We start from the raw sequence: 18,766 nt of genomic DNA, 5'->3' as shown, positions 1-18,766 counted from the left end.
TTAAACATTGCATCATCTTTCATCTTTTAGCTCTTTATACACTATACTGTATACACTATTCACAAGTACGGGGAACAATACATAAATAGTGTCAGATAAATAATGCACATGTGCGTGAACAATACCGTAAACAGTGTCCGTGCACAATACATGAACGGAGACTTTTTAATAGTAAACAAAATTGATTAATGAAATGTAAAAAGTTGATTAATAAATGCTCAGATATCAAAAATGATTTTTTAGTAGTAAATCAAAGTTGATTAATAAAAAGTGAAAAATTGGTTAATGATGTTATGAAATTAGTTAATAAACGTTGAAATATTAAAAATAATTTTGAGCAGTCACTAAAATACAATGTAAAAAATTGATGAATGAAATTATGAAATTGATTAATCACATAATTTTATACTAATATTTTTTAATAATTTATATATATATATATATATATATATATATATATATATATATATATATATATATATATATATATATATATATATATATATATATATATATAATATTTTATTATTCACGGTAGGACGTAGATATATGAATTGGAGGTAGGAAAATGATTTTGGATGTAGGAATATGATTTCTCTGAAATACGTATTTCTATCTTAGTTTATTTTTCTTAAAAGTAACTACTTCGTTCTATTTTTATGAGTTTAAAATTAATTTACACGTGCGCTATTCCCTCATTCGTAAAACTAATTTACCGCAATTTCTCAAATCTTTTCACATTAAAAACAAGAAAAACACGTGGCGATCATCCAATGGTTGATAGATTCTAGAAGGTGATAGAAGCAATAGTAAAACGAAAATTGAAACGGTTCTAGAAAATCTCGATCTCCATATTTAAGAACCTTCCTCTCTCACCGCTCTGTCTTGTTTCACACAAACGTGTTTTGAACTTTTCCTCATCTTCTTCGTCACTCCATTGCCCTTTTATTCTCCTTGTAATCTCTCTTAACTTATTTTCCTTTTCCTCTAGTTGTTTGTGAATTTTCTCTGATTTTCGAGATTTTTTCAGAGGTAGTTTTTAATTGGGGTTGTCAAATTTTGTATTAGATCCATTAATGTAACCAATTTTAGATTTTTGTTCTCAATTTAGCCTTACGTATACCATTATGTGTTTTAATTATGTAATTATCTGCTTTGTTAATTTATTGTTTTGGGACAATTTTGATGAAAATTTCGAGGGTTTGTCAATAGGAGATAGTTATTGTTAATTTAATATATTTTTAATATGTTTACTCAATTTTTTTCTCACGTGGTTATTGATTCTGTTAGGTTTTTGTGATAGGTTCTGTTGAAGTATTTATAATTCTCTACAAGTGTTTTTTCTGTGGCTGAGTAATTTTTATTGGACTGCACCACATGGCTGAGGTATGTTATGTTACATTGAATCAAGTTTTGTTTTTGTTCGTTATTTGGGAATTTGCACACTTGTCGTCCATGGTGTTTATTTATCACTGCAATTGGTTGCAGGAGGGTTACAGGGTTGCTTTAAATGTTTATGATCTAAGCCAAGGACTTGCTAGACAGCTTTCAGTGTCGTTTTTGGGGAAAGCTATTGAAGGCATTTGGTGAGTGTTTCTATTTGTTGTTGGTATAGAACGTAGTGATTTGCTCTAATAACTTGATTAGTTGTTGTCAAGGGTTGCCTTCAAGCTTTTGTGAATAATAGTATAGGTACTTTATGATAATCCTAATTTTTTTCTTTATCATAAGAACTGTGAATAATGGTGATGGTATCGGCATCGGCACTTTCTGATACCACTGTAACGGCTTCTTGTTGTATTCTAGGATAATAGGTTAGGGAATTGTTTTATGTATGTTGTTTCCTGTTGTTTCAAATGAATGGAATTGCTTTTTTAACTCTAAAGCACTTATGTAGACACAAAGAACGTACACAACACTGATACTAACATGTCACATTGATAATAATTTGGAAAATGGAACAAGTTTAATGTACGGGTAGTGATTTACTTGACAAAACCTTGTAGTTTGTATGGAAATGTGTATTGCGAAACAATTGCTGTTTGTTAAAATTCTCATACTACTATAGCGGCTATTGAAAAATTATAATTTGGGTTATTGTTCTATACCTCAGGCACACAGGAGTTGTGGTTTATGGAAACGAGTATTACTATGGTGGTGGCATACAACATTGTCCTGCTGGATCAACACCATATGGAACTCCACTTAAAGTGGTAGATTTAGGTGTTACACATGTTCCAAAGGATGTTTTTGAAATGTATTTGCAGGAAATCAGTCCGCGCTACTTGGCTGAAACCTATAGTCTGCTTACGCACAATTGCAATAACTTCAGCAATGAAGTTGCACAATTTTTGGTTGGTGGTACCATTCCAGATTACATTCTTCAGCTCCCAAATGAAGTTATGAATAGCCCAATGGGTGCTCTCATGTGTAAGTTATCACCTGCATTATTTTACTCAAATCTGAACTTCTTAGTTGTCATCTTCTTGCAGACATGGTTATGCTTTTAATATGGTATCATGTTCTGATAGATATAGGTAACAAAATACATTTAATCAAAACGATAAGGACTTGTAGAAACTATTTAACTGTTGAAAACGTTAAGACTTGTAGAAACTGTTTAAAACAACTTAGACATATCAACACATTCATCTATATGTTGTATTGCTTCTGTTCCAAGATTTAGAAGTAGAGTAAGACCTAGAACAATTGTAAGAAGTTATTAAAAAAGAACTTGAGATTAACAATTTGGATAAAAGCATGACTGAAGTTGATCTATATAGTGGATTCCACTTAGTGGGATAAGAATTATGAAGAGTTCTATATTCATTGAGACATGGCTTGAAAATGAGTTGAGTCACACTCTAGATGACTAGTCTATCTGTGTTTAAGTTCTCAAACATATCCTTAGCTTTTCTGCTAACTCTTTGTCACTTTACTTGCAGTTATTTTCAAACTACATTTCTCCGTATATAGAATGAATTTTGAATGTTCATGCATGTTTGATTTTCCTAATACTGTCATTACTTAAATCTATTTCTTCAATTTTACAGTGCCAATGATACAAAATTTAGAGACAACATTAAAATCAGGTGGAGTTCCACAAGTACCACAATTTAGGCCTTCAACAGTGAATCCTGCTACAAATTTTGTCTCAGTCAACACCAAAAAGAGCTCAAGTGGACCTAACTCATCCACAGAGAATAAGGTCATTAACAAGGAAGTAAAAGGCAAAGAAGAGGTTAAGAAGACAGAAAATGCAGTGCCAGCTTCTGGAAAGCCAGCAGCAGTATCAAATGGTGTTGTAGATCCTCTAGGGGATGCACGCAACAAGGTTCAAGATGAGATTATAAAAGAGTTTGCTGCTATAATGGCAACTGGTACAATGCGGGCTAGTGAAGCTGCAGCACTTGCTACTAGAAGAGTCATGGAAAGACATGGCCAGATTTCTGTGTCACAGAGTTAGCAACATTTGTTTGCGTGATTGAATATTCAAGTGTCGTCTTATATTTAATTAACAATTAGTTATGTATACAATTCACTAGAGTTTGTGGTGAATTAAATTTAATTTTAGACACAATTGAATCACTTTCTGTTGTATGGATGCCTACATTTTGTTATTTTGTCTTTGAAGCTTTTTTTCTTCTTTTCGAATGTTCGTCTTTGAAGTTTGTAGTGTAAATGGAGTACATGCATTTGAAATTGGCTAAGTTCTGAATTAATTTTACATCATGATGATACATAGTAAGAAATCTCTATTTAGTGGCATTCATTCACCTGCTCGTGTTTTGGCTTTGAGAATATTTTATCTAAAATTTTAGATTTGAAGCATATAAACATAAAATATCTGATTGTGATTAAAAATAACTTAAGATGCAGAGAGACATAGTAATTTTACATAAAATATCTGAAGATTGTAGCAGACACTTCTGCAAACTTTATATAAAAAAATTTCATTCCCATGTAAAATAACTATGTCTCTCTGCAAACTTCTGCGGTGTATTCAGTGCGCGGCTGCATATTTGTGTTGTTATATGCTTGTATAGATTTTTTAAGCTCCTTCGAAGTGCATGTATCCTGAAACTGTTCGTTGTTATCGTTTTGAATGAACTGCTTGTTTGATGAACATGTCCATTGTTGTCTGTTGTCGTGAACTTCAGCATGTTGGAGATGGTAAGATGAAAACCAGAGAAAACATGGTAAAGTAGAAGAAGATTAAGCAAAATGTGAAAAGAATTGATTTGCCTTAATGGAGAAGTTAGTTACAACATGGTATAGATAAGAATGTAAGCTTCTAGCTAACTTGTTACTAACTATTTGCAACCTATGATTGTAAGTGAATAGCATCAGTACCAACTAATAGTGAGTTGAATCAAAGGTGACTTGATACACAAGTAACTGGTTGCTAGCAGTGTAAACCTGTTGCTTGATGTGTAAAGCAGAAGTTTAACATGTTCAACTGTTATTTTTGTTGGAACAAGATAAAACTTGTTCAAGATGAATCAATGGTGGAAGTTGTTATATTGTGGTAGAAAGGTTAATTGATGAAGATGATGAAAATAAAGAAATAAGAAAATTGAGATGAGAATATTGAATGACATTAGCTGAAAGTATTAACCACAAATATTACAATTGAGGTCTATTTATAGTGTACAAACCACTAAACAAACTGACTAAACAAAGCATCCAAAACTGTTTTTCTGTTTTGGTTTCAAGAAATTGCTATTTCTGCAGCAAACAAGAAGCCTTTCAAAATAGCTTCTCAAATAAGCTATTCTCCAAAAACACTTCAAAAACCAATTACACTGCATTTGACTTATTCTAATCATCCAACACACCACCTTAAGTCAAATGCTCAATATTCTTCATGCCCAATCTCACCACGAGTCGCTTGAAAACATCATTCGCAACCGCTTTCGTCAACAAGTCCGCGACTTGTTCTTCACTTCTGCAGTAGCTCAAACGTAACTGTCCAGAACTCACTAAATCTCTCAAGTAATGGAATCTCATCTCAATGTGCTTGCTCCTCCCATGTGCTATGGAATTTTTAGCAAGATTGATGGCTGAAACATTGTCCACCAACAACAAAACAACTTCTCTCGTGTTGCTGTCCAGCACACGCAGTAAGTTCACAAGCCACAAAGCTTGGCATGCACACAATGACACTGCAATGTACTCTGTCTCGCAAGAAGAGAGAGCAATCACCAGCTCCTTTTTGGAACACCAAAAGATTGGTGGTCCGCCGAACATAAAGACATAACCAGCCGTATACTTTCGATCATCTTTATCTCCGCACCAATTGGAGTCGGCGTATCCAAGTAAATTGCACCTTCTGTCCGTATCACTTGCCGAAAACAAAATTCCACAGTCAAGAGTACCTTTCACATAACGAAGGAACCTCTTAACCGCTGTCAAGTGTGATACCTTTGGCCTCTCCATGAACCTACTAGCAATACCGACACTAAATGTTAAATATGGTCGCGAATTGCACAAATAACGCAATGATCCAATCAATCTCCGGTATTGAGTCGGATCCACATCTTTCTCTTCCTCGCTTTTGGATAGTTGTGACCGTGCCTCGGCTGGAGTTATGGCAGCATTACAATGCTCCATATCACATCTCTTTAAGATCTCCAAAGCATACCTACTTTGATGCATGAGCAGCCCCAACTTTGTCTTTTGGAACTCTATGCCTAAGAAGTACTTCACATATCTAAGGTCACTCATTTCAAACTCCTTCATAAGCTCTTCTTTGAAGCTTGAAATGTACTTTTCACAATTTTCGGTAATCAACAAATCATCCACATATAGACAAAATATGATTACTCCTTCGCTTACATCCGATTTCACATAAACACCATACTCGGACACACACTTTTTGAAACCAATGTCGTTAAGAAAACCATCTATGCGTTTGTTCCAAGCTCTTGGAGCTTGTTTCAAACCATAGAGTGCCTTCCTCAACTTGTAGACCCTTGCCTCTTGATTTTAAACAACAAAACCAGGGGGCTGTCCAACATACACCTCCTCATCCAATGGACCATTCAAAAATGCCGATTTGACGTCCATTTGATATAACGGCCAACTATTGTTATTTGCTATCGCAACAACAAACCGGATGGTTTCATGTCGAGCAACCGGAGCAAATACCTCATTAAAGTCTATGCCTTCCTTTTGCAAAAATCCCTTTGCAACTAATCGAGCCTTATGCTTGATTATCTCGCCTTTCGGATTCACTTTCACTTTGAAGACCCACTTCACACCAATTGCCTTTTTACCTTTCGGTAAGTCAATCAACATCCAAGTATTGTTTTTCTCAATCGATTCAAGCTCTTCCTTCATTGCATTCATCCACTTTGGATCGCTTAATGCCTCCTCCGTATCTACCAGTTCGGATTCGGCCATTAAAGCGAAATGAATGAGATCACCATCGTTATTGATATCACTATCACGGAATACCTCACAATCTCGGAGTCTTTGAGGCATACCTCTCTGCCTCGCTGGTCGTATACTCGATTCACCATTCTCCGTTGCGAATGGTTGCTGTCCAACATCATTAACAAGCTGAAAATTCAAATTTCCTCCCAGGAAATCGATTTTCCCATGTGGTAAATCGATTTCTGGGCCTGCATTTCGAATCTCAGTAGCTTCAGGAAGTGCAATTTCGGGCTGGAAATCGATTTCCCCTTTCTGGGAATCAATTTCCTGGACTGGTATAGCAGAAATTCTGCTGTCAAAAGTCTGAATTTCATCCACGATCTCGTCTCGACTAATCACGATCTTCTTGCTACTCATATCAAACAACTTGTAGCCTCCGGTAGGATGATAACCAACAAGCAACATTTTTTCATCCTTGTCATCTAACTTCTTTCGAAGTTGACCCGGAATATGTCGAAACGCTACCGAACCGAAAACACGCAAATGACTCAAACTCGGTTTGAATCCGGACCATACCTCTTCTGGAGTAACCTTTTCAAGCTTCTTTGTAGGACATCTATTCACCAAATAGGCGACAGTAGAAACGGCTTCACCCTAAAGCTCTTTCGGTAAATTCTTCACTTTCAACATGTTACGCACCATGTTCATAATCGTCCGATTTTTCCTCTCGGCAACACCATTTTGCTGAGGCGTATAAGGTGGTACAACCTCACGCATTATACCCTCGTCATCACAATAACTCCTAAATTCACCCGAAGTAAATTTGCCTCCACCGTCGGTTTTGAGAATTTTGAGTTTGTGACCTCTTTGTCGCTCAACCATGGATTTGAACCGTTTGAACACTTCAAACACCTCATCCTTCCTCCTAATGAGATAAATCCATAGCTTCCTATTAAAATCATCAATAAACGTGACGAAGTATCGGTTGCCTCCATACGAATTGACTTGCATTGGTCCGCATACATCGGAATACACCACCTTAAGGCGATGCTTGGTCCTATGACCCGCATCCTTGTTGAAATTACTCTTGTGTTGCTTCCCTTGCACACACTCATCACATATTTCAGATGGAATATTAATCCGTGGTAGCCCGGACACCACTATGTAACGCGTCGAGGTCTCGAAAGTTGAGATGACCGAGACGGTAGTGCCATAACCATTCTTCATGACTTGCAGCAGTAGCTAAGCACCTATGCTCCACAACTTTCAACTCAATCTTGAAAGTTCTATTGGCAGCCATATGAGCCTTAAGGATCAAAATACTGTTTTGGTCCAAAACACGCAAAACCTTGTTTTTCATGCGAATCGTGTAATTCCTTTCAAGCAATTGGCTAATACTTAAAAGATTACATTTGATTCCAGGAATATACAATACATCTTTGATCAAGGAATTACCACCATCCTTTCTCATGATCAAAACATCACCGACACCGTCGGCCGCTAAAGTCGTCTTATCTGCGAATCTCACTCTACTTCGCGTGACTTGATTGATCTTCACGAACCAATCCTTTCTACCAGTCATATGAGTCGAACAACCAGAACCCAAGTACCACTCATCACTACCTTGAACTCCATCTCGAACCGTTACAATGCGTTTTTCTCCGAACGCGTTTTCTGCACTTTTTCGGTACTGCAGTAGTTGCTGTCCAGCAACTTTCTACTGCTGTCCATGCCATTATTCTCCTTCGTAATCACCACAAGAAGCGTATTTTCATCATCCGTTTCTTGCCTAGCTACCTTAGCCTTATCCGCATCATTTTCCTTGCGTTTTGAGCGACATTCTCTCGAAAAATGCCCAAACCTTTGACAGTTATAACACTTCATGGAACTTTAGTCGAGTGGTTTGTAGGCGCTTTGATTACCCTCTTTGGAGCTTCCTTCACCCTTTAGCCCCTTTTAATTTTGTGGATCTTTTCCACCAAAATTCTGGAAATTCTTCTTACTTCTAGAAGACCATTTCTCTTTCGATCTCTTGTTCTTTTCATTTAAACGAGCTTGCAAAGCCACTTCCGCTTTCGCCTTATTGTTTCCTCTTTCATCCATCCTTTGTTCATGAGCTTCCAATGAGCTTTGAAGCTCATCTTTGGTCATAGTCTTGAGGTCCTTTGATTCTTCAATCGCAACCACAATGTTATCGAATCTAGGTGTTAAAGAACGCAACACTTTCGATACAATATTCTGCTCCGAAATAGCTTCACCGCAAGACTTCATTTGATTCACCAAACGCGTAACACGCGTCACATAATTGTTGACCGTTTCCTTTTCTTCCATTTGAAGTAACTCGAATTGACGTTTGTGAGTTTGTAACCTCACAACCTTCACCTTGTCTGCCCCTGCATAAGCCTTCTCAAGAATCCCCCAAGCTTGCTTTGCCGAGTCACAATCACCAACTTTCTCAAAGTTGTCACTATCGACACAAGAATGTATCAAGAAGAGAGCTTTGTAGTCTTTCTTTTTCTCTTCTTTATGAGTAGCTTGCTAGGCTGCAGTAGCCTCTTCAACAAGAGGAGTAACACCGGTGGTAATCACATAAAGCACATCTTGATAATCGAACAAGACTTTCATTTGCTTGCACCATTTGTCGTAGTTCTTCGAATCAAGAATTGGAAGGTTGGTGGGTATTTTATCGTTTGAAACGGACATGATTGCAGCGGAATAGGATCAGAACCAAAGCTCCTGATGCCAAATGTTGGAACAAGATAAAACTTGTTCAAGGTGAATCAATGGTGGAAGTTGTTATTTTGGTGGTAGAAAGGTTAATTGATGAAGATGAAGATGATGAAAATAGAGAAATAAGAAAATTGAGATGAGAATATTGAATGGCATTATCTGAAGGCATTAACCACAAATATTACAATTGAGGTCTATTTATAGTGTACAAACCACTAAACAAACTGACTAAACAAAGCATCCAAAACTGTTTTTCTGTTTTGGCTTCAGGAAATTGCTATTTCTGCAGCAAACAAGAAGCCTTCCAAAATAGCTTCTCAAATAAGCTATTCTCCAAAAACACTTCAAAAGCCAATTACACTGCATTTGACTTATTCTAATCATCCAACATAAGCTCACGTCGATCCGATGCCCGTGTTATGAACACGTGCCTTGTTATCTTTTTGCAAAGTTTTATTTAGCTCCTTGGAACTGCTAGAAGCCGATACTGGTTTTCTATTTTTGTGAGGCCCTGCATTATGTGAGATGTCTCATTCATGTCATGTAAACCTTCAAACTGCAATTTTTTTAATCTAAAATTGTAGATTTGAATCATCACGGTAATCCTAACACAAAATATCTGGTTGTGGTTAAAAATATCTTAGATGTGCGTTTGTGATTTAAAAAATAATTATTCATGGTTGTTTTAATTTTACATAAAAGAAATCATGGAAATACGTATTGTAATACTTGTAAATAGAAAGACTTTCGACATTTTTAATATAGTATATGAAAACAGTAAGACATATGGCATCAAGACACTATGACCACGATATTAAGACTACTTGACACATCTCACTTAAGACTAATTGACACATCACTTTTCTTAAACCACTCAATGAGACACTATTACATTTACTGTATCATGTATTGACACTATTGAAACTACACCACTTAACGCTACTTAGAATAACAAGAGATCTTCTTCTTCCTCTTCCACTTTTCATACAGAGGACACTTTCCATAGAGAGGAAAATCCGTTGTAATTGTATCCCACTGAATTTTAGCCTCTTAACAAAGTTTTAAATTCACTGTCTTGATCCATCCTAGTAGAATATGACACTAGAACAACATTTATGGGGACTTCAACTTTTTTCTTTATTTCCTCCTTTAATTCAATGATAACCGTTTGGTTCTCAATTTCTGCAAGGCATTTTGACATTTGATTCAGCTTTTCTTGAAGGGTGGTATTCATCCTAAATGCCCTTCTTATTTTACCAATATGGCTATTTGGAGAGTGATATCGGGTTCCATCGAAATTCAGCTTTTCTTGATTTAATTTGTAGATTATATGATTATTGATTTCTCACTAATTAGACAAATTTATATAATTTTTTTTCTACCTACTAAATTTTGCAGCTTATGTTAATGTTCGGAACGAAGCATAATTACTAAGTGTTAGTAAGAAATACACAATGAGAGAGATGATAGTGAGACGACACAAACAAATATCAGCAAATGCATTAGAGTCCATTAGAAGTCCGTCGCCACAACGTGTTAGGACCGGTTTGATTCACTTTTAAAAACGTTTTTTTCTTTTCAAAAATTTAAAAATTAAAAAAATTGTTTGGTTTATTTTTTTAAAATTTATTTTGCAAAACTGTTTCAATTTTGGTTGTTTTCAAAATTAAAAAATCAAAACTAATAAATTGTGTTTTGGTTTTCATTTTTGAATATTTTTCTGCACATTCTAGAAATACAAAAATGCAGAGAATGTGTCAAGTGTGAGTAGTGTGGATAATAGTTCCACATTGGTTGATAATGTGAATACTTGAGCATTTATAAGTGAGAGAACCCACTCACCTATCACCTTAAGATTTTGGGTGAATATGTTGTGTGTCTCTCACAAAAGTGTTGCTCTAGAAAAAGAAGAAAAACTCCCCCGTGCGAGACAAGAGAAGTAAGTAGAACGCATTATGGACTCACACTTGAGGGGGAGAATAATCCCACATTGGTTGATAGGATAATAATCCCACATTGGTTGATAATATGAAGGGAGTGTTGAGAATGTGTCAAGTATGAGTATTGGTTGATAATGTGAGGTTAAGAATGTGTCAAGTATGAGTATTGGTTGATAATGTGAGGTTGAGAATGTGTCAAGTATGAGTATTGGTTGATAATGTGAAGGGAGTGTTGAGAATGTGTCAAGTATGAGTATGAGTATAGTATGAGTATTGGTTGATAATGTGAAAATAATAATCCCACATTGGTTGTGAGGTTGAGAATGTGTCAAGTATGAGTATTGGTTGATAATGTGAAGGGAGTGTTGAGAATGTGTCAAGTATGAGTATGAGTATAGTATGAGTATTGGTTGATAATGTGAAAATAATAAATCGGACTGATCTCAAACTAATTGAGTATTTATACTAGACCGAATTAAGAAATCTAGAGTAATTTTACACCAGACCAGATCTCGAATCAATAGAGCTTTTAATCAGGTTGCGCTCAATAGATTACACAAAAAATATTTTTATTAATTTTAATAAAAGTCTTTTTCATGTTATGTTATAATTTTTAAAAATCAGATTATAAAATAGATTTTTTATTTTCTCATCTTTGAAAGTTATTTTTAAAAATTAATTAACCAAATAAATATTTTTATTTTTTCATTTTTAAAATAATTTTGAAAAATTGTGTTACCAAACAAATTTTTTAATTGTACTCTTTCTAAAAATATTTTTCTAAAATAATTTTATAAAATATATTTTAAAAAATAAAAACCAAAATTGATTCAAACCGATGGTCTCTCCATTTGATGGCACAATTCCCTGAAGAAAAAACAGAGTATCACTAAATAAAATACATCACGAAAGAGGGTGCAATGTACTCCCCTTCTACGATACACATGTCATTTCTTGAAATTTTTTACTGAAATTCGAGACAGTTCAAAGGCTTTATCCAATTATTTGTAAAAACTAAATTCATATGTTATTTAAAGGATGAAAAATAACGATTGTACCTTAGAAAAATATTGTTGAAAACAAAAAGCACATAGAAAGTTTGAAACAAAGCTTAAGATGAGAAATTCCTCCTCTTTCATCAAATTCAGAATGTAAAATTATTCCTTATACCTATTATAAGGTTATTTTCCACCATGTTTGATTAAACTCTTATGACTCTTTTAATGTGTAGGATAAGAGACAAGTCTTGTATTTGATACGGTATTAAAATATGATAAGTTTAAAAACATACAAATTTCTTTCTAGCTAAATTTTTATCCTAAATATGAGAGGAGTAAAAAAGAAAAAATAAGTACGACGTGATAAAAAATAAATTACTCATCTATCATTAAAAAAGAGGCGAATAGGACATTAAAATATATTTTTTATCCTAAATTCTTTCTAGCTAAGTTTTGAGGTGTCTTAATAGGGAATGACAATTCAAAGTCACCACAATTAAAGAGGCGAATGATCTTAAAACACCTGATCTCACTATTTTGTTTGGCAAATTGAAAGAACATGAGCAAGAACTCACTTGCTTGAAAAAACATGAGAAGAATGTAAATAAGGAGAAAGGTAAAGACAAAGAGGTAGAGAAAAAGTATATTGCTCTAAAGACTTCAAGCTTAAGGCCCTCACATAATGAGCAAAGTGATTATGAAACAAGAGATGACAAGAACTCCGATGATGAAGACATGTGATTGTTTGTCAAAAGGTACCAAAGATATATAAGGAAAAATGGAGTCAAGCAATCTGACGAGAACTTAACCAAGGTTAGAAGGGTATCTAAATTCTCAAAGGAAGATGAGAATAAGAAAGGTAAATTTAGAAGTTTTTGCTATAATTATGGAGAAGTTGGTCATTATAGACTAGAATGCGCTATGATTAAGAAAGACAAAGAGAGAGTCCATCACAAGAAATCTAGCAAGTCTAGAAGAGTCTATGTTGCTTGGGAGAGCGCAAGTGATTCGTCAAGTGATGAAAGCTTAACTTCAAATGTTGAATCAACCCAAATTTGCCTCATGATAAATAGAAAGAAGAAGAAGAATGTAAGTTTTTCTAAGCTTGAATTTATTAATGAATTATCTTATTCTCAATTACAAAAGGCATTTGAAAATCTTCATAGAGAAGTCTTAGAAGCTTTTAAGAAGTTAGCTTCACATGAAAGAATCTTTTTATATTTAGAAGTTAAAGTCTAAGAATCCGAAAAGAAGATGGAAGCTCTTAAACGGTCTATGATAGATATTCAAAATGACAAGAATGATGATGAAAAACCTTCAAGTTTTGGTTGTGAATCTTGTCATGATTGGAAAGAAGAGATAATTATTTTTCACGTCAAATTGAACAAAGCCTTACAACCAAAGATTGCATTTTCTATTGATTTATCAAAGTTTGAAAGGTCTTTGAACCATTTATATAAAAGGCATAAATATTTAAAAAAAAGACTCAAATAGAAAAAACAGATCTCATCACAATTTATCTTGTCACTATTGTTGCAAGAAAGGTCATACTATTGAAAAATGCAAGTTTAGAAAGCTTTTTGATCATAAATGAGCTTTTCAATGGTTGTCCAAATGCAACATTGATTTCACATACTCTCAAGGACCTAATGAAAATTGGGTACTTATTTCCCTTGTTTGATTCTACAGGTTGAATGTCTTGACTCTACAGAGAGGATGTGGTATCTCGACAGTGAATGCTCAAGACATATGACGGGTGTCATATCTCTACTCATTGACTTTGTGCCAAAGAATAAGGGGTTCGTCACTTACGGAGACAACAACAAGGGAGTAATACTTGAAAAATATATTGTAGGTAATCCCTCATCTACTACTATCTCCGATGTTATGTTAGTTGATGGTATTAAACATAACCTCCTTAACATTAGTCAACTATGCGACAAGGGATTTAAAGTTAATTTTACAAATACTTGTTGCTTGCTTGAACATAATAAAAATAAGGATTATATGTTTAAAGGATTGAGGGTTAATAACACCTATATGCTTAACTTGGATGATGTATCCTTGGTTGGAACTAAGTGTCTAGTGTCTATGAGTGAAAACTCTTGGTTATGACATAGACGCATAACTCATGTAAACTTTTGATTTACTAAATAAAGTGACTTCAAAATATTTAGTAATCGGTCTATCAAAAATAAAGTTTTCAAAAGATCATCTATGCGATGCATGCCAAATGGGTAAGCAAACACGAGTCTCATTTAAATCGAAAAACATTGTTTCAAGTTAGAGACCTCTTGAGCTTCTTCATATGGACCTATTTGGTTCCTCAAGGACCAAAAACTTAGGTGGTTACTATTATGGTTTTGTGATAGTAGACGATTACTTGAGATTTTGTTGGGTCATGTTTTTGTATAGTAAAGATGAGACCTATTTACCTTTCAAACAATTTGCAAGATTATTCCAAAATAAGATGAATTTTGAAATTGTTCCTATCCGAAGCGATCATGGAGGATAATTTGAAACCCTCCTCTTTTAGAAGTATTGTGATAAACATGGCATTGGGAATAACTTCTCTGCTCCTAAAACTCCACAATAAAACAATGTTGTGGAGTGTAAAAATCATGTTTTAGAGGAGTTGGCTAGAACTATGCTTAATGATGGTAATCTACCAAAGCATTTCTGGGCTGATGGCATTAGCACGACATGTTATGTCTTGAATAGGATACTAATACGTCATATTTTAGACAAAACTCCCTATGAACTACCTAGGTATAGAAAATCTAATGTTTCACATCTTCACGTTTTTGGATGTAAATGTTTTATTTTGAATAATGGAAAGGATAATTTTGTAACTTTGATGCGAAAGCCAATGAGGATATCTTCCTTGGATACTCGCAATCTAGAAAAGTTTATAGGGTTTATAACAAAATATTACTTATTGTTGAAAAGTCGATACACGTTACTTTTGACGAGTCTTTCTTGAAAAATATTGGGTAAGGTGTTTCTTTTCATGATGTAGGTGTATCTTCACAAGGCATTCTCAAGGAACCAGAAAGTGGAATTGATCAGCCTAAAGTGGTGGAAAATGAGAAAGAAGAAGATCATGGTAATAAAGAGGACAAGGTTGAAAGTCCAGCTGCAGTGGACGGTCTACCTTTGGCTTGGAGAACATCCAAATATCATGCTATTGATAACATACTTGGAGACATCACCAAAGGCATGACAACATGCTTCAAGATAAGAAAGTTTTGTTATTGCTTTGCATTTGTTTCACAAGTTGAACCTAAAAATGCTAAAGATGCATTACTTGATGAGCATTGACTTATGGCCATGCAAGATGAATTAAACCAGTTTAAAAGAAATGATGTTTGAGACCTTGTCCCTCATTCGAGAAATAATCAAGTAATTGACATTAGATGGGTTTTTAGAAACAAACTTGATGAATATAGAATGATAACCCGGAACAAAGCCCGACTAATGACTCAAGGTTATAACCAAGAGGAGGGCATTGAATATAAGGAGATTTATGCTCCGATTTCTCCTCTTGAGGCTGTACGCCTTCTACTAGATTCTGCTTGCTCCAAAGATTTCAAGTTATTTCAAATGGACGTGAAAAGTGTGTTCCTTAATATCTATATTAATGAGGAAGTTTATGTAGCTCAACCTCTGGGTTTTGAAAATCACGAGTATCCTAATCATGTTTATAAACTAAAACGAGCTTTGTATGGTCTCAAACAAGCACTAGGGCTTGGTATGAGCGACTTAGTAAGTTTTTAGTCAATAAAGGATACTCTAGGGGAAAGGTAAATACTACACGTTTCATTAAGTGTCAAGGAAAACATTACTCTTCTAATTCAAGTTTATGTCGATGATATCATTTTTGGATCCACTAACATGCAACTTGTCAAGGAGTTTTCTAAGCTTATGCAAGGTGAGTTTGAGATGAGTCTCATGGGGGAGTTGAATTACTTCCATGAGCTTCAAATCATGCCACTCATTGAAGGGACATTCGTGTGTCAAACCAAATATTGCAACGAATTACTAAAGAGATTTGGTATGGAAGATGCAAAATTGATTGACACTCCAATGCCTACAAATGAAAACTTGGAAATGAATAAAAATGGTAAGGATGTTGATGTAAATAAGTATAGAGGTATGCTTGGTTCTCTTCTATATCTCACTACATCTAGGCCTGTACATTATGTTTAGCATGTCTATGTGCGCTCATTATCAATCGGCTCCTAAGAAATCTCATCTAAAAGCCGTAAAATGCATTCTTAGATATCTTCATGGTACTTTTAAGTATGGACTTTGGCATTCAAGGGAAGCTATTGTAATTTGGTTGGTTATATCGATTGCGATTTTTCCGATTGCAAATCGGATAGGAAAAGTACTAGTGGAACTTGCCACATGTTTTCAAATTCCTTAGTAAGTTGGCATAACAAGAAATAAGTTTTTTCATTGCTTTGTCAACTACCAAGGTGGAATGCGTAGCGACCGGTAGTTGTTGTACTCAAATTTTGTGGCTCAAATAACAACTACTTGACTTTGATATTAAACTACAACGTATTCCTATTATGTGCAACAACGCTAGTGCTATTAATCTAACCAAAAATCCTATGCTACACTCTTGCACTAAGCATATTGAGATCTGTCACCACTTCCTATGTGACCATATTGAGAAAGGAGACGTCGTATTTGAGCATGTTGATAGAAAAAATCAACTTGCGAATATCTTTACAAAACCACTTGCGACCGAGCCATTTTTCAACATTCAAAGGGAATTGGGGATACTTGATATCTCAAATCTTGCCTCAATATGATTTGTAGCAGACACTTTATATACTTTTGCTCCAACTTTCCTTAAAAGTTCTATCACATAAGAGTGCATCCTTTATTTGATGCAATGTAAAAATAGATAGGACAAAATTGGGGTATGACAACCATCGCCGCCCTCTTGTAACATGACTGAGTTCAAAGATTTTTCTGTGACTAATAAGTATAGAATCAGAAGTGCATTTTCCTTAGGTCGGGTAAGGATTGAATGTGAGGAAAAAACTATTTCAGCTCTAAGAAGGCTTTCTCACATTCCTTCGTCCACTGGGACTTCACTGACTTTTTTAGCTTGAAAAAAATGTATGAACCTCTCTCCTGAATATGATAAGAACTTGGAAAGGTTGGTGATCCTACCCATCAACTACTGGACTTCTTTAATTGAGGTTGGGCTCTTCATGTTAATTATGGGTTGGCATTTGTATGGTTTCGCCTTGATACCCCAACAGGTTAGCATGAAGCCTAGGAACTTCCCGACCTACACCCCGAAAGAGAATTTATTTTAATTTAACCTCATGTTGAATATACTTATTGAGGTCAAAGTTTTCTCCAAATCCTCATAGTACTTTCCCATATCTAGGATCTTGACTACCATGTCCTCAATGTAAACCTCCAAAATTTAGCCTATCTGCTAAATGAAGACAATTTCCATAATTCTCTGATAAGTTGCTCCCACATTCTTTAGATCGAAGGGCATGATCTCATAGTAATAATTGTTGCAATTCTCCATGAATGCGGTTTTCAGGGTGTCACTTGGACTCATTATTTTTTGGTTGTAGTCAGAATAAGCATCAGTGAATCTTAAAATGAAAAAACCCAAGGTCCCATCTATAAGCTTGTCAATGTTAGGTAAATGATATGGATCTTTAGGGTATGCCTTATATAGATCTAAGAAGTGTATGAAAATTCGTCACTTTCCCGAGTTCTTCTTTACTGTGACGATGTTTTCTAACCAAGTTGAATACTTAAGCTTGTCAAGGCGAAAGGTTTCATGTTGGAATCGATAAAAAACTGATGGCAAACTACTTCGAGATTAATCTAGGGGATGTGTGAAGGGGCCCAAGCGAATAAATCTACATTCTTCTGTAACATTCTTATTATCTTGGTATGCTCATCCTGTGGCAATTTTGGCTTGATTTGTGTAGTCTAGTGCTCATCTGGTCTGACCAGGATGGCTTTTAATTCCTTCGTAGGTATCAAGCTATATTTTGGTGGGTTGTCACGTGGGTTGAGATCCACGTAATTTATTTTATGGGTATCTTTTGGTCGGTAAGACCTAGTGCCACATATTTCCTTCAACTTCAAATTGTCTTGATGACATCTTCTCGCCAACTCTTGTTCACCTTTTATCACTCTGACCTGCACATTAGATAATGGGTACTACATGGTGAGGTATAATGTTCATAAAGTTGCCTCCGAAGCGTTGAAAGTCGGTCTGCCAATGATGATATTGTATGGAGAGAATGCATTTATCACCATATATATGACTTTCATGGAAATGTATCCAAAAACTTAAACTTGTTATCTAGAAAAAATGAGTGATCCATTGAACAGTTGGAGGTCATTAGCGTCCATCTTCTGTTCCTTGGAAAATGTCCCAATAAATTATGTCAATCGAGCTCCCAAGATTGATCAAAACCTTTTTCAAACTCCAGTCATGGATCTAGAGATTGATCAACATTAGGTCATCCTCATGTGTTAATACTCCTTCAGCGTACCACCAGGAAAAACTAATAGGGGGCATTTTCCCGAACTCGATAGGTGGGGCCTTGGTGACATGCATTACTGTTCTAACATACTTCTTCCTAGATGAGCTGGATTCTCCACCGATTGCGAATAACCTTGCGAAGGTGTTCAAGGTGTGTCAGTGGCTCTTACCTCATGAAC

The 18,766-nt window shown here is 35.2% G+C and overlaps 2 protein-coding genes across 5 annotated transcripts; one reads left to right on the top strand and one right to left on the bottom strand.

Annotated features, from left to right (window-relative positions):
* The first annotated feature begins 796 nt into the window (after nucleotides 1-796).
* LOC127127713 (uncharacterized) lies at nucleotides 797-3,620 on the top strand. 4 transcript variants are annotated; one of them, XM_051056969.1, is made up of 5 exons: nucleotides 797-956; nucleotides 1,304-1,386; nucleotides 1,489-1,586; nucleotides 2,114-2,430; nucleotides 3,054-3,620. In XM_051056969.1, the coding sequence occupies exons 2-5, from the start codon at nucleotides 1,378-1,380 to the stop codon at nucleotides 3,464-3,466; spliced, it is 837 nt and encodes a 278-aa protein (XP_050912926.1). In that variant the 5' UTR covers nucleotides 797-956; nucleotides 1,304-1,377; the 3' UTR covers nucleotides 3,467-3,620. The 4 variants fall into 4 exon arrangements, with proteins under 4 accessions (XP_050912926.1, XP_050912929.1, XP_050912928.1 ...); XM_051056972.1 differs by having other exon boundaries at nucleotides 834-956; nucleotides 1,291-1,386; XM_051056971.1 differs by having other exon boundaries at nucleotides 850-1,032.
* Nucleotides 3,621-7,513: 3,893 nt separating this feature from the next.
* On the bottom strand, nucleotides 7,514-9,081 carry LOC127131298 (uncharacterized). The gene is made up of 3 exons (XM_051060227.1): nucleotides 8,918-9,081; nucleotides 8,382-8,845; nucleotides 7,514-8,052 (listed from the first exon to the last, which is right to left on the bottom strand). The coding sequence occupies exons 1-3, from the start codon at nucleotides 9,079-9,081 to the stop codon at nucleotides 7,514-7,516; spliced, it is 1,167 nt and encodes a 388-aa protein (XP_050916184.1).
* Nucleotides 9,082-18,766: the final 9,685 nt, after the last annotated feature.

This window comes from Lathyrus oleraceus, chromosome 3 (genome assembly GCF_024323335.1).
Source record: "Lathyrus oleraceus cultivar Zhongwan6 chromosome 3, CAAS_Psat_ZW6_1.0, whole genome shotgun sequence".
Lineage (NCBI taxonomy): Eukaryota > Viridiplantae > Streptophyta > Magnoliopsida > Fabales > Fabaceae > Lathyrus > Lathyrus oleraceus.
The sequence above is the reverse complement of the archived record's forward strand: the minus strand, read 5'-3'. Positions and strand labels throughout refer to the sequence as shown.

Bases quoted from the DNA above. Each gene is read 5' to 3' on its own strand.
- LOC127127713 (XM_051056969.1), top strand. The intron at 1,587-2,113 runs GTGAGTGTTTCT...TCTATACCTCAG, and splicing joins AAAGCTATTGAAGGCATTTG to GCACACAGGAGTTGTGGTTT. The intron at 2,431-3,053 runs GTAAGTTATCAC...TCAATTTTACAG, and splicing joins CCCAATGGGTGCTCTCATGT to TGCCAATGATACAAAATTTA.
- LOC127131298 (XM_051060227.1), bottom strand. From the start codon at position 9,081: ATGTCCGTTTCAAACGATAAAATACCCACCAACCTTCCAATTCTTGAT. The intron at 8,846-8,917 runs GCAAGCTACTCA...TTGTGTCGATAG, and splicing joins GAAGAGGCTACTGCAGCCTA to TGACAACTTTGAGAAAGTTG. The intron at 8,053-8,381 runs GTAAGAAGAATT...GAAAAAGTGCAG, and splicing joins AGAGAAATGGTCTTCTAGAA to AAAACGCGTTCGGAGAAAAA.